The 17,500-nt window shown below is 32.9% G+C and overlaps 1 protein-coding gene across 1 annotated transcript; it reads right to left on the bottom strand.

Moving 5' to 3' along the window:
- Positions 1 to 5,349: 5,349 nt before the first annotated feature.
- hhex (hematopoietically expressed homeobox) lies at positions 5,350 to 15,242 on the bottom strand. The gene is made up of 4 exons (XM_056469668.1): positions 14,878 to 15,242; positions 8,193 to 8,371; positions 8,062 to 8,112; positions 5,350 to 5,650 (listed from the first exon to the last, which is right to left on the bottom strand). The coding sequence occupies exons 1-4, from the start codon at positions 15,176 to 15,178 to the stop codon at positions 5,495 to 5,497; spliced, it is 687 nt and encodes a 228-aa protein (XP_056325643.1). The 5' UTR covers positions 15,179 to 15,242; the 3' UTR covers positions 5,350 to 5,494.
- Between the last annotated feature and the right edge of the window lie 2,258 nt (positions 15,243 to 17,500).

The following is a 17,500-nucleotide window of genomic DNA, read 5'->3' as shown; positions in this document are numbered from 1 at the left end:
ATAAAAATAATAACATTTATAATAATAACACGTCAAACACAGACAGAAAAAACTGTTATAATTACATTTAATATTTGTAATTAATAATAATAAAATAATAACATTTATAATAATAACACGTTTAACACAGACAGAAAAAAACTGTTTTAATTACATTTAATGTTTGTAATTAATAATAATAAAATAATAACATTTATAATAATAACACGTTTAACACAGACAGAAAAAAACTGTTATAATTACATTTAATATTTGTAATTAATAATAATAAAATAATAACATTTATAATAATAACATATACACGGATAGAAAAAACAATTATAATTACATTTAATATTTGTAATTAATAATAATAATAAAATAATAACATTTATAATAATAACACGTCAAACACAGACAGAAAAAAATTGTTATAATTACATTTAATATTTGTAATTAATAATATTAAAAATAGTAACATTTATAATAATAACATGTCAAACACAGACAGAAAAAACTGTTATAATTACATGTAATATTTGTAATTAATAATAATAAAATAATAACATTTATAATAATAACACGTCAAACACAGACAGAAAAACTGTTATAATTACATTTAATATTTGTAATTAATAATATTAAAAATAATAACATTTATAATAATAACACGTCAAACACAGACAGAAAAACTGTTATAATTACATTTAATATTTGTAATTAATAATAATAAAAATAATAACATTTATAATAATACGTCAAACACAGACAGAAAAAAACTGTTATAATTACATTTAATGTTTGTAATTAATAATAATAAAATAATAACATTTATAATAATAACACGTCAAACACAGACAGAAAAAAACTGTTATAATTACATTTAATATTTGTAATTAATAATAATAAAATAATAACATTTATAATAATAACACGTCAAACACAGACAGAAAAAACTTATAATTACATTTAATATTTGTAATTAATAATAATAAAATAATAACATTTATAATAATAACACGTCAAACACAGACAGAAAAAAAACTTATAATTACATTTAATATTTGTAATTAATAATAATAAAATAATAACATTTATAATAATAACACGTCAAACACAGACAGAAAAAAAACTTATAATTACATTTAATATTTGTAATTAATAATAATAAAATAATAACATTTATAATAATAACACGTCAAACACAGACAGAAAAAACTGTTATAATTACATTTAATATTTGTAATTAATAATAATAAAATAATAACATTTATAATAATAACACGTCAAACACAGACAGAAAAAACTGTTATAATTACATTTAATATTTGTAATTAATAATATTTAAATAATAACATTTATAATAATAACACGTCAAACACAGACAGAAAAAAACTGTTATAATTACATTTAATATTTGTAATTAATAATATTAAAAATAGTAACATTTAAAATAACACACACACACTCATGCACAATTACACACTCCACACACTGACAGCTAAAAAAGCATATGATTACGTTTATTATTTTTTTTTAATTATTAATAATTACACTTATGCACAATCACACGTCACACACTGACACAACAAACCTAGTATCCTATAAATACAATTAATTATATTTTATTTAAATAATAAAAACATTTATAATAATAGCCTGATAATATATATACACGTCAAACACGGAGAGAAAAACTATTATAATTACAATTAATATTTTTTATTAATTAATAATAATAGTAATGACATTTATAATAACACACACACGCACACTGACAGCAATAATTGTAATTACATTTTAATTTAATTAATTATTAATAATTGCACACATGCACAATCAAACGCCACACACTGACAGAACAAAACTAGCCTATAATTGCATTTAATTATTTTTAAGTTAAATAATAATAACATTTATAATATTATTAACATATACGATCATCTACCGACACACTATTATAATTACATATAATGATTTAATTAATTATTTATATTTATAATAGTAACACACACTCACTCGTGCACAATCACACACTGACAGAAAGAAAACTAGTATTACACTTTTTAATAGATTATTTAATGAATAATATGCCTAATAAATGTAACTAACATTTATATTAGTTTATAACATTTATAACATTTATATACACACTTATGCATAATCACACACAAACTGACCGTAAATGCTATTATAATTACATTTAATCTATTTTAATTAATAGTAATAATGATAACATTTATAGTATTATATATTATAATTACATTTAATCTATTTTAATTAATAGTAATAATGATAACATTTATAGTATCATATATTATAATTACATTTTGCATTTTTAATTAATAATTAATAGTAATAATACTAATAGTAATAATAATAACATACTCACTTGTGCACGCTCACACACCGACAGAAAACTATTATAATTACATTTAATTTTCTTATTAATTAATAATAATATTTATAACACACGTCACACTGTCAGAAAAAAAATAACTACGTCATATTTTTAATTAATTTCTAAAAATATATAAGGATAATAATAATATTTATAATGATAAATACACACACTCACTCATGCCCAAACGCACGCACACACGTACACAGTCGTATTTATGGAGGATTGAAGCAGCAGTTCTCTTTTATCTTTATTTAATAGAGGAAGCTGTCGGCTTTTATCTTTAGCTCAGGTGCTTCTATAAGCAAAGGTTTAGTCAGGAAATTCTTTATGATTCTTGTTCGCAACTTTTACGAAAGATGAGAGAGTAATAATCACTTATTCCTTATTTATCAGGGGTCACCACAGCGGAATGAACCGCCAACTATTCTGGCACATGTTTTATGCATGCAGCGGATGCCTTTCTAAGTACTGGGACAAACACACACACACACACACTATGGCCAATTTAGTTTATTTAATTCACCTGTAGCGCATGTGTTTGGACTGTGAGGGAAACCGGAGCTGGGGCGGACTATACCAATAAGCGAGGTAAGCAGCCGCTTAAAGCCCCGGGAAATTAGCGGGCCCCGACCAATGCCAAGAATTGCCTAAATTAATCATATACACTGTAAAAAATTGGTTCCACACAATTCGTTCATGTTGTCCCAACACAAATTGATTAAGTTAACACTTTTAACAATGTGGATTGAACATAAAAAAATTAAGTTGTCCTAATGAAATCTCAAGAATTGTGTTGTTGCAGCTCATTTTTAATAAATAGTTTGAACGAACAAAAAATATATCTATTTTTGAGTGTAGCTCAATTATATATGGTCTATCATATGTTGTAAAATCTGTCTATAACCTTTAGAACTTTAACATTATTGCGTTTTTCAAATCCGGCTGCCCCCCTAATAGTGGAACGTTCCTTACGTACACATGCAAATATTAAAATCTAATCACAAAAATGGCGTATTAACTGTACATGTAGTTAGTTTGTGAACTTGTTTTTTATTTGTGAATTTATTGTATTTAATTTTTACATTAAGAAGATAAAGGTTTCACTTAAAATACATTTTTTACATGCAGTTTATTTACAAAAATATATATATACAGGTAATATATATATATATATATATATATATATATATATATATATATAGAGAGAGAGAGAGAGAGAGAGAGAGAGAGAATGTTTCGAATTTCAATGTTGAGCCCTATACCTGGAATTGCTTAGAGCCCCGAAATCACCAAGTCCGCGACCAGCGACCTTCTTACTGTGTAAACGCTAATGTAATTTCCTTGCTAAATAAAACAATAATAATACGTTGTAAAATAAATCCGTATTTTTTCTGTATTTTGTAATTCATGTTTTTATTTCCCCCGTTTATTTCTGCTATTAAACTGCATTATGGGATCTTGATCTTTCTTCCAATAACTTTTAACCTTCAAAAGTTTGATAAAGTGACATTTATGAGCAGGTGTAATAGTCTGCAGTGCTGGATTGTCTGGGTTGGTGTTGTATATTATGCTGCAAAAACCCTGTAATAAACAGCAGCACATTTTCTGTTATTTTACTTATTTTTCTAGGGATTATTTCTTATATTATTTCAGACTACTAAATCATCAATCAATTGCATTTAATGTCTTTTACAGTGTAATAATAAAAAAGGCGACATACAAAGTTTTAGAAGGGAAAAAAGTTAAAGTTGCAAACAAAATCTTCCCATGCTCTAGTGTACATAATAATTCATGAATACATTTATTATAACCATCGTTTTTGCAGAAGTGTTCATAGTCAAAGAAGCAAAATAATAATTAAAAATTACATAGCTATTCATTTAATTAAAAATGCAAATGTGTATTTTTATTTATTGTTTTGACATCGAACTTTTATAATAGGCTATTTCTAAAATAAACATATAGAAATAAAAGCAAACTGTCTGGATGTAGTTTTAATGAAACAGTCAATGTTTTCAACAGTGAGTTCAATTATTCATTCATTTTCTTTTCAGCTTCGTTTCTTTATTAATCAGGGGTCGCCTCAGCGGAATGAACCACCAACTATTCCAGCAATTATGTTAATTGTAGGCTTTAGGCCTGTAGTGGGATTTTTACTTGCTCTGCTTCGTTTTTTCCGTTTAGTTTTAGTTTGTTTGTGGATGTACTCTGTTTATTTACATGTTTCATACAGTTGAAGACAAACTCGTAAGCCTTCTTGTTTGAATATAGTAATTTAATTATTTTTTTCAAAGGGATGTTTAACAGAGCACGAAAATACATTTATTTTAGTTTTCAATGGAATAAAAAATTGAGTTTAAAAATGTAAATACTGCTACGGTCAATATTATTAGCTTTCGGTTGGCTACAGAACACTGTTGTCTAATGACCTGCCTGATTAACTTAAGTCACTTTAAGCTGAATACTATCTTGTAAACTAACTAGCACTGTCGTCATGGCGAATACAAAAGTAATTATTATTTTCTAAACTAATTAAAATAGTAAATTGGTTTTATAATATTGTTTATGTGCAAACTTTCACACATGCGCTAGCATTTTCGTCGTCACCCGTAGGCTATATGAGTGTGTGTTCGCGCATGCGCGGAATGCTCCGTGCTGTTGACGGTCAGGATTTGTGAAGCGCTTCTGCATTGAGGCCCAAATCGATGATCTGCTGTTGGTTTTGGATCAAACTGTGAGGCTGTTGAACTCAGAACACACTGATTCATCGCTTTCCAATCATTAACCACCCGATTAGCTCAAACTCCAGCTGTTTGTCTTGTCGGAGCGATAACGAGCTGAAAGCGTCCATTGAGAAGCGAGGAAACGATGAACCGATTGATTTTAATGACTAACCGATCATCATCTACAACAGCAGGACACAGCAATAACCGCAGCATTTCTCACTTCAGATAACAGACACTTCATTATCCCCAAAATATCCTTTATTGAATAACACAAGTATGTACAGTTTCCCACAACACACGATCAAAATACACATCCATTAAGTTAGTGGTCAGGTATGGCGGAATGTACAGTATGGTACAGTATTTACAGTAAGAGCAAGGCTCATCATAGGGTGAACTGATGCTCGTCCTCGATGTCCAGCAGCTCCTCTGAATCAGTGGACGCACCGCTCTCTAATTCACGCGCGCGCGCGGCTGCGTCCGAGAGTCTGCGCGTGTCCGAGTCCTCCGCGTCCCTCTTACCGGCGGACGGAGGATTCTCCTGATTCAACAAACACACAATTTTGTGAGTAATTGGGACATTACATTGATTTCCATTGTTTTTATAGGCTACTTTAGGCTACTAACTGTATTTTCTATACCCTCCCCAACTCTACTCCTATAAACTCAACATTAAAAAGCGTCCTGTGTGTGTTATTAAATCACACATGATGTTTTTAATTCCATTAATTAAGGTTTTTTGAGAAATGAGCACATCAGAAAAGTACTAATAATTCGCCACCCTCCTGTAATACCTGTCATACTCATACCCATGACATTTTACACATTTTTGTCCTGATATGTCACGAAAACGTGTACACACACACACACACACACACACACACACACACACACACACACATTCCTCAATTAAATATACCTTTAATAATCTAGGCCTATATAGTTATTCAACTAAAGTGCTTGCATTAATCTGTTATCAATACTATCAATCAAAACTTCAGTAATAAACAAATGACCCAATATTATAGTTTTCTACATGGTTAAACCGTACAACTTCTAATTAAAATATAGGCTATCACAGTATTTATTTATCAGTTCACTTAATTACATATACAGTTAAATACTCTAATATATACAGTATAGCCTAATACACTACAGACATCCTACTAAAGTATTTTTTATGTACAGGCTTTGATTTTCTCTAATAATTATTGACACTGAATATTTGACTCTTTAATAAACCGCTTGTGACGTAAATCTTTTTCCCCTATTCGAAATTATTCTCATGTAAATAGTTAAACAACATAGTTAATAGTTAAACAAATAAGATAAACATGTAAGTAAAACATGTAGTCTATATTTATTCATCAAAAATCAATGTAAAAAACAATATTAATAGTTCTACATATCAAAACAAACAAACGGACATTGCAAACTATTAGCCGAGCTACTCGATTTTTTTTTATTCGACTTCATTTCTATTCTATTTTGATCACGTTTAGAATAAATTAAGATTGACTGTATTCATTTTGTTTCATTGTGAATTTCGTTTTAAATTCGCAAAATAAAATTCTGCACAGGCAATCAAAACAAATAAACAAATTAATGAAATCAAAAACAAAATGAATAAATAAAAACATTACACAGAATTTCTAATGGTCTACAACGATTACAGAAACTTTAAACGCGATGCAATTTAAATAATTAGGCTATAAATTATTTGGTTTTGGTTTAAAAAAAAAAAATAATAATATTAAACTCGGGTTACCTAAATTCGCGACCTATATTTCTTGACTTATTAATTTTAGGCTATTTCCATGGTTGTTGTTAATTTTAACAAATTTATTGAAATTAAACAGATCAGTCAAGAAAGTACCACTATTAAACTGTTACGTTTATTAAAGCCATTTCAATTATTCAAAAACATATATATATATATATATATATATATATATATATATATATATATATATATATATATATATATATATATATATATATTAACATAGCACTTGCCAGTATTAATGTTAGTAGCAAGTATACTGTTAGTAAAAAGAAAGATTTCTAGAGGAAAATAGGTGTAGACCTGTTGCGCATTTGCGTGCTGTTTTCTTTGTATTTAAGTGTGAAATAAGCTTTCGTTAGCTATGTGTTACACTTTTTCCTTGCTTTTTTTTTTTTGCTTTCATTAAAGCTAGCCTATTTAAAACGTTAGATTTATTTTTAATTTAGGAATATTTGTTCGCTCTGATCTGCATCTTAAATAATAATAAGCCTATTAAAACAACAAATAATATAAATGTAGGCGTACATTTGACCACCCCTCTAACGGTTCATACCATTGTGAATGCATAATCGCGCCAAAGCAGAATATGCGCGGGAAAATATTCATTCAGCAGATATAAACACAGATAGATTTTAAATGTAAAATAGATGTTTGTATCTGTATAGCCTATAGCCAGAAAATAAGGTAGCCTAACATTAGCCGTATAATATCATTTAAAGTAAGGTTTTTTATTTATTTTGAAAGATTATGAAATAAATTAGGAAATCACCCATGGCAACTGAAATATACTGTAGTTTGGTATATTTACCTTGTATTTACCTACGACTTACAATGATTTTTGGTTTTTGGCCCTTCATAGGGAAAAGTTTGGGCACCCCTGTTATACAGACGTATTTCTCTATATATTATTTCTTATTTGTATAATTTAAAACTTGAATAAAAGTCACTTTGTTAAACTGTAAAGTTAAAATTTCCTCATCCTATATTCACGCTGAAATCACTTGAAAATCACAAAATGCGGAAACTTATATTTGTCCTTCAAATTAAAACACTGCAAACTTAAGCAAGTTTGATTAATAAATTAAATGTTTAAAATTGGTTCGCTGAAGCATGTTTTAAATTAACATTACCCAAATATTTGACAGTAAATAAAACGTGATTCTCACCTGCTTCAGGCGCCTCCATTTCGCCCGGCGGTTCTGGAACCATGTTTTGACCTGCAGACAGAAGCAGATGTGATTGATTAGATCAATTATTAGACGATTCTTATGGCTAAATGCTGTGCTGTGGCTCTCACCTGTCTCTCGCTGAGCTGCAGCATCTTGGCGAGCCTCTTCCTCTCGGGCGGAGACAGATATTTCTGCGTCTCGAACTTCTTCTCCAGCTCGATGGTCTGATCGTTGGAGAACCGAACCTGCCCGCCTTTGCGCTTGTGTAGCGGCCGCTGGATGAATGGAGACCACAGCAGAGGCTTACCTGCACACACACATACACATACACACACATTAGTGAGGGAGAAACACACACACACACACACACAACCACACACATTAGTGAGGGAGAAACACGTCACACTTCAAACAGACAGACAGACACACACACACACACACACACACACACACACACACACATTAGTGAAGGTAAAACACACCACACTTCAGACAGACACACACACACACACACACACACACACACACACACATTAGTAAGGGAGAAACACACTTAAGCCAGACAGACAGACACACACACATACACATACACACACATTAGTAAGGGAGAAACACTTCAGCCAGACAGACAGACACACACACACACACACATACACACACATTAGTGAGGGAGAAACACACATCTATGAGTGAAAAACACATCACAGAGAGACACACACGCATTAGTGAGACACAGACACACAAATACACACGTCAGTGAGACACACACGCACACACATCAGCGAGACAGACACAGTGTGTGTGAGAAAGAGAGAGACACACACACACATTAGTGAGGGAGAAACACACAAACAACAGTGAAATACACACACACACACACACACACACACATTAGAAAGAGACTAACAAACAGACATACACCAGAGAAAGAAAGAGAGACAGACACACACACACACACATCAGTGTGTGTGTGAGGTGTGTGTGAGAGAGAAACACACACACGCACACACACATTAGTGAGACAGACAGACCAGAGAGAGAGAGAGACATCAGACACACTCACATTAGTAAGAGACAGACAGACACACACACACACATCAGTGAGACAGACACAAACAGACAGACACACACAAGCACTTTCATACACAAAAACACACACACACTCTCATACACACGTCAGTCAGAAAAAACATACACAAACATTTTTATATACAAAAACACTGACACAAACACTGTCTCACACAATACACACACACACACCAGTCAGAAAGACACACAAAACCTTTCAAAAGCACTCAAACAAACACTCTCACACACACTCATCTTTCACACACATCAGTCAGACACACACACTTTCATACACACAAACACACTCTCATACACATAGCACTCTTTCTTACACACACACACACACACACACACACACAAGTCAGAAAGACACACAAACCGTTTCAAAAGCACTTACACAAACACATTCTCATACACACACAACACTTTCATGCACACACATCAGTCAGAAAGACACGCACACTCACACACACAAACATCAGTCAGAAAGACACACACACACTTTCATAGACACAAACACACTCTCATACACACACACACACACACACACACACACACACACATCAGTCAGAAAGACCCGCACACACTCTCATACACACACACACACTCACACACACAAACATCAGTCAGAAAGACACACACACACTTTCATAGACACAAACACACTCTCATACACACACACTCACACACACAAACATCAGTCAGAAAGACACACACACACTTTCATAGACACAAACACACTCTCTCACACATCAGTCAGAAAGACACACACACACTTTCATAGACACAAACACACTCTCATACACACACACACACATCAGTCAGAAAGACACACACACACTTTCATAGACACAAACACACTCTCATACACACACACACATCAGTCAGAAAGACACACACACACACACATCAGTCAGAAAGACACACAAACACACTCTCATACACACATTTAGCACTCTTTCATACACACACACACCAGTCAGAAAGACACACAAACACACTCTCATACACACATTTAGCACTCTTTCATACACACACACACCAGTCAGAAAGACACACAAACACACTCTCATACACACATATAGCACTCTTTCATGCACACACACACACACACATCAGTCAGAAAGACCCGCACACACTTTCATACACACACACATCAGTCAGAAAGACACACACACACTCTCATACACACACACACACACACACACACATCAGTCAGAAAGACCCGCACACACTTTCATACACACACACATCAGTCAGAAAGACCCGCACACACTTTCATACACACACACATCAGTCAGAAAGACACACACTTTCATACGCACAAATACACTCTCATACACACACACACACACACATCAGTCAAAAAGACACACACTTTCATACGCACAAGTACACTCTCATACACACACACACACACACATCAGTCAGAAAGACCCGCACACACTTTCATACACACACACATCAGTCAGAAAGACACACACACACTTTCATACGCACAAATACACTCTCATACACACATATAGCACTCTTTCATACACACACACATACACATCAGTCAGAAAGACACACAAACACACTCTCATATGCACACAAAACACACACACATCAGTGAGACACAAACTCATAACAGAGGCACACAACAGTGAGACAGACACAGAGAAACCCACAAATCCTCAGGCTGGTAAGTGCGTGTGTGTGTGTGTGCGTGTGTTTGTGTGTGTGTGTGTGTGTGTGTGTGTGTGTGTGTTGTCTCTCTCTCTCTGTCAGCTTCTACATCCGCTCAGACTCAGAGTTTATGAGCAGAAGGACTATGGCAAAATTTCCGTCAATGTGTTTCCTGTTGGTTAATCTGGTGAATGGGGTGAACATCCGTCCAGTTCCTCCACAAACACATAGGAAACTGCGATTCATCCCGTCTGAAGGAGAAAAAACGCGAATAACGGGCGCTGATCGACACGTGCTGCTGCTGCTGCTGCTGGAGCCACAAACACCCGCCTCTAAATCTGTCATACACAACACACACACACGAGCCGCTGCCGGACAGTTGCGCTACATTATAACGACAAGCTGACCGGAGTCAATCTAACAACAACAACAACAACAACAACAACAACAACAAGTTAGCGCGTATAACAAGGTTATATATTGTCATGTCATATTAATTATAATGTTTAACAGCTTATAATCTGTCATAAGGCAGATATTATTTATTTTAAGTAGGCATACACCCAAATGTATTAAAGAAAACAAATCTTAATGAGAGATTTAATTAATTAAAGTAGGCCTGCTCAATTTAACTAACTTATATGACAAATAAACCGGCTAGTAACCATTTAATTAGGCTAAATGAGCTATTATGCGCTTCTAAAACTGAAATAGACGTACAAAAGTATTATTATCTTAATTATTATCATTAATGTCATTAATATTCCTGATTTTAAACTTAGAAAAATATTTTTTTACAGACCAGAAAATCTTGAACTTCACAAATGCAACTCGGAACTGTAAGTATAGGGGTATTGCCAATAATAATGAATATAATTTAATTAATTTCTAATATTCATTCAATCATTTTCCCTTTTTCATCAGGGGTCGCCACAGCGGAATGAACCATCAAATATTCCAGCATATGTTTTGCACAGCAGATGCCCTCCCAGCTGCAACCCAGTACTCGGAAACATCCATACATACTCGTTCACACACACACTCATACACTATGGCCAATTTAGACTGTGCGGGGAAACCGGAGCACCCGGAAACCACACAGAAACGCCAACTGACCCAGCCGAGGCTGTCATTGTTTAATTATTTTATTTATTTAATAATTATTAATCATTTATTTTATTACAATTTTCTTAAATAGAGATTTAATTAAAGTACTCAATTTTACTTTATGACAAAAAACGACAAGTAACCAGTTTAATTAGGCTAAATGAGCGTAATAGGCTAAAATGTATTATTATTATTATTATTATTATTATTGTTATTATTAATAATATTTTATTGTCATTATTATTCCTTATTTTTACTTAGAAAAATATTTTTTTATTTGCCGAAAATCTTGAACTTCACACATGCCATTTGCAAGTAGCCTATTCAATATTATTTAATTACTATTAGTTACTAATATTAATTAGTATATATATATTAGTAATTTATTATTAATATTACTGTTATTAGTATATTTTAGTACTATTTTTGTTGATATAAATGTATCTGTACATTGTATATAGTTGTATGATGTTAAACAGAGTATAGATTTTGAATACAAAGCTGATGTTTTGCTTAACACGTGTTGAAAAATAAGTATATATAATTAAAAATATATATTATTGCAGCCAATTAAATATAAATAGGGCTCATATTTAGTTGTTAAAACGGATTGATTTATGTATTATATATGACTGTAAATATTATATCTATAAAAGACGAATGACAAAAAGTAGCCTAAATATATTTATGTTGTTTAACCCAGTACTGGGTTGCGGCTGGAAGGGCATCCGCTGCGTAAAACATATGCTGGAATAGTTGGCGGTTCATTACGCTGTAGCGACCTCTGCAATAAAGACTAAGCCGAAGGAAAATAAATGAATGTTTTAACTTATTTTTAACTAATTTATTTTTTAATTATACAAAGTTTAACTTAATATATTAAGTCAGTGTAGATGACTAAAGTTCATTAGATTCAGCTAATACATTAAAGGCTGTAAGAATTGTTTAACAGTGAAGTCAACCGCTAAAACGTCAACAAACTGATCTCAGATTTTGCCGAACTCTGCGTAAAGTGGTTTTCAGTTGTTTTAGCAGTTAAAAAGGTTCAGCCCATTGAAAGGAAACGAACAATCTGTAAAAAAACGGATCCCGGCTATCAGAAGTCGAGTGTTTCCTGAATATGTGTGTATTGAGGATGTGGATAAAATAATCAGCAGCGCGCACGAGTCCTGCTCCAGGAAAACATCTCACAGCTTCTGAAAGCACATTTACTCCTATCGAGAGCTCAAGATTTCCGGCATGAACGGAAAGGGTCAGGGCTTGCTGAGCACAGGCGGGGTTGAACCATGAGCCCCGACAGCAGCAGCGGAGATTCGACGCGCTCGAGGCCGGTTCGGACGCACTGCGCGCCGGGTCACGGCAGAGCGAAGTTTCGAAATCTACAAAAACTTCCTCTTCGGGTCAGTCTGGTTGATATTATTAACCACATGAGCTGTTGGTAAACAGACCTCATGTCATTGTGCTTTCTCTGCCAAATGACACCCAAATCAAGTTCTGATTACAACAATAATAAAACACTGCAACAGCATTAAGTCACTATATATCCTGATAATGAGCATGCTCAACATTGATGTCATGCGCACTTTAAAATAATAAAAACACTGTAATCTTATTAGATATTTCAAAATATAATTAAAAAATGCTCAATAATGATGTCATGCACACTTCAAAATACATTGAGTGTCTTTATAAATATTAAGATTGTTGTATTTACATTGTTAGTTCATCACAGCAGCAAATGCGTGAAGATCTAATAGGCGATTTATTTGCCCGCATGAACCCTTCGCGTTAATCTGGCATTAAAATTAAAATTCTGTGACTTAACCCGCTCTTGCAGATTAGGTCAATATTGTGATAATGCCAATCATCTGTAGGCCTAATCATTCCTGTAATCATAACTTGTAATCATGTGATGGCAACAGGAAAATCTGATTTACACTGTAAAAATACCTTTTAATGAATATTTTCCATCTTTTGTGATTCACAGATGTTTTGCGTTTAATTCGGTTGTGAATTGCATTATGGGATGTTGATCTCTGCTCTGTCCACTATTGAAAATTCAACTACAGTTTAACAAAGTGACTTTGATTGACGTTTGAGTAGTTTGAAATAATAAAGAGAGAATTTTGTCTGTAAAATAACCAAAAAAAATGTACGGGGAGTTTATTAAGATTTATTTATAAGGTTTACATATAAGATTCTTGTACTTTAAAACACAACCTAGACAATATATCACTTTAAACTATTAAAAATGTAAATAAAAATAACCTTTTCGAAATTTTCAAGGTTAAAAGATGTTGTGAAGGAAGATTAAGATCCCATAATGCAATTCAAAAGCAGAAATAAAAATAAAAACATGAATCACAAAATACGAAAATTGCTAATTTATAATACAAAACAAACATTAAAGAAACCCAGATTGAGATGTGATGTAAGGCTTACATTAGTGAGAAAGACACACACACAAAAACACACATACCATATTAGTGAGAGAGCCACACACACATACACATTAGGCTATACCTTTTAAAAAAAATGTTTTGCGCAGATTAGCGCGATATCGCGATAATACCGCGATAAAAAAACGCGTAATCATTATTGTAAGCATGTAATAGCAACAAGATATTTTAATTGATGTTGAAAATGCAACTCAGTTTAACAAAGTGACTTTTGTTGACATTTTAGTAATGTATAAGAAATAATATATAGAGAAATAAGTCTGTAAACAGAAAATGTACTAGCGGTTTATTACAATGTTTTTGTAGTTTACAACACAAACCCAGACAATATAGCACTTTAAACTATTAAAAGTGTTAATAAAAGTTGATTTTTAGAAAATATCAGTGTTAAAAGTTGTTGGAAGAAATATCAAGATCCCATAATGCAACTCAAATGCATAAATAAATAATATCACACTGCTAATTTACATTTGAGCAAAAGAAACAGATTGCGATGTGCTGTGAGGCTCACCGAGCGGGTCGTGGCGGATCAGCGCATGCGCAAAGTCTCCCACAGAGCGCTGGAACGGGTACATGGACACGTACTGGGACAGAACCGGGTGTATCGGCGTGGGCTCGTAGATGGGTGTCCGGTAGGACGGGATCAGGCTGGTGAAAGAGGAGTTCGGGGACGGCAGAGTCGGCGTGGGCACCACCGGCCCGGAGGAGCTCCCGGTTCTTCCCAAGATGTCTTCAATGTAGAAGGGCGTCGGGTGCGCGGGCGGCGCGGGCGTCGGTGCGTACAGAGGCGCGTGCGGGTGCTGGAACTGCATGATGGATGAAAAGCTGCTGCTGGATAAACTCGTGCGGCTTCTGCTCCGGCTTCCATGCAGTCTGTGTGTGTGTGTGTGCGGAGAGCGACTGGAGGTCACTGTGAGGGAGGAGAATAACGGGTCAAACTTCCTGCAGGTACGTGACAGCTGATTGGCTCCGAGATGAAGAATCACGAAGAAACTGCTGGGGAAAGTCAGGATGCACCTGATTAAACACTTTCAGGAAGATAAAGGAAGAATTATTCAATGGTACAGCTTTTAATAACAACATAAATGTGAATAATAATGATAATAATAATAGTCTGATTATTATTTATTAATTATTTATAAACAACAATAGAAATAAATATAATAATTGTTATTATTATTACACTGAAAAAAAATGATTCAATGGAGTTACTATTTTTTTTTAGAGTAACTGGTTGCAAACAATTTATATGGGCTAAGTTTAAACGAACAAATCAGGAAGAATAGTACTAAATTTAATTTGTTTGTCTAAATTCAGCCCATATAAATTGTTTTCAACCACTTAAAGTTTGCAACCACTACCTAAAGTTACTTAAAATTATTAAATCCAATAGGCTAGTAGGCTATTTGTAAATATTATTTCGCTTTAGATATATTATACCTTTTTATTTAAAATTAAATTTACAAAAATGTCAAACAAAAACCTAAAATTACTCAATTAAACTAAAAACTATTTAGCACAAAATGTAAAAACATATATAGGCTCCATTCCTACATGTAGTAACCCATAATAAAATATTGAATAGTCTATTTAATTTAAAACAAGCTTAAAGTTCAGCACATTTGAATTTAATTTGGAAAAATCGAGACAAATTATTCTAATTATAGTGAAATTACATTAGCCAAAACAAAGATTTAATTGGATTGTTGCCTGCTGATATATCTGCAAAAAAAGTTTATGGAATTTCATGCAAATCCATTTTAATTAATTAAATCATAACATATTATTTATGTTTATACAACATTTGTTTTGCCGTAAAGATATTTTATATAATATTTTTTTCTGTTTAAATTAACTGTATTTATATTATTATTATTATTTATGTAAATAAATACATAATAAATAAATAAATAATTTATAATTGCGCTTCGCCTTTAATTTGCCGTTCGAGTAAAATGTTAATTTGTCTTTCATTTTATGCGATGACGTGCTTTCAAACTTTCAAATACGAATATTATAATATGCGTTCATATTTATTATCATTTATTATGCATTAATATGTATTTATTATTACTTTAATCCACACCGATGCTTTTGACACCTATGCTATTTGACATATATTGGCCCATTTATTTACACACATAAATATTATTTTCTCCAATATTTAAAGTCTGAAAATCAAAATATTTAATATATTGCCCATTTCTGGAAATAAACGTGTTTTTATATTTTGAAGACAGGCTATCGGTAGCCTAAAACAAAACACAGATTAACATGTTTCTCAAAACACGGACATATTAAGGGGGAATATCTACAATTACTAGTTAATGATTTAATATTAAATGATTGTCCTGTGAAACAATTACAAGTGGCATTCTTTTATCTTTGACATGCAAATTAATTGGAAAAAAAGGCATTCTGTGGCCTAAATGTAGGAAATTTGAAGTCAATTAGCCTATAATCGGCCTATTACTAAGACAATAGTAGTCCGTTGTCGTGTTTAAGTGAAGCTGTTAAAGTGAGTGTATTGTAATGTTTTCACGAGCTCATTGATCTACTCACTCCTGCAGTGATAAATGGCACTAAAATCACAGTGTTTATCAGTCTGGCAGATGAAAGGCTGATCTGGTGTTTGAGCTCTGCCAATGATTGCAGTCAATTGATGATCTGTCAGAAGAGCTGGCGCCTGCTCAGATCAGATCCCACCGTCGCTACTGTACACAGCACACTGTACATTTATAGTCAATGGTACACACACATTTAATGAGGATTAAACACAGTAATCTCCATGATGGATCTGGGTCCTTATACTCATTCATTCATTCATTTTCCTTTGACTTAGTTCCTTATTTATCAGGAGTCACCACAGTGGAATGAACCGCCAACTTATCCAGCATATTTTTTAGGCAGCGGATGTTCCCAACCCAGTACTGGGAAATACACTAAATCACACACACTTTATTCAATTCATCTATACCGCATGTTTGGACTGTAGGGGAAACCGGAGCACCCTGGGGAAACCCACGCCAACACCGAACATGCAAACTCCACACAGACATGCCAACTGACCCAGCCGGGACTCGAACCAGCGACCTTCTTGCTGCAAGACTACAGTGCTAACCACTAAGCCACCC

This window comes from Danio aesculapii, chromosome 12 (genome assembly GCF_903798145.1).
Source record: "Danio aesculapii chromosome 12, fDanAes4.1, whole genome shotgun sequence".
Lineage (NCBI taxonomy): Eukaryota > Metazoa > Chordata > Actinopteri > Cypriniformes > Danionidae > Danio > Danio aesculapii.
Note: the sequence above shows the minus strand (reverse complement) of the source record. Positions and strands in the feature narration are given on the sequence as shown.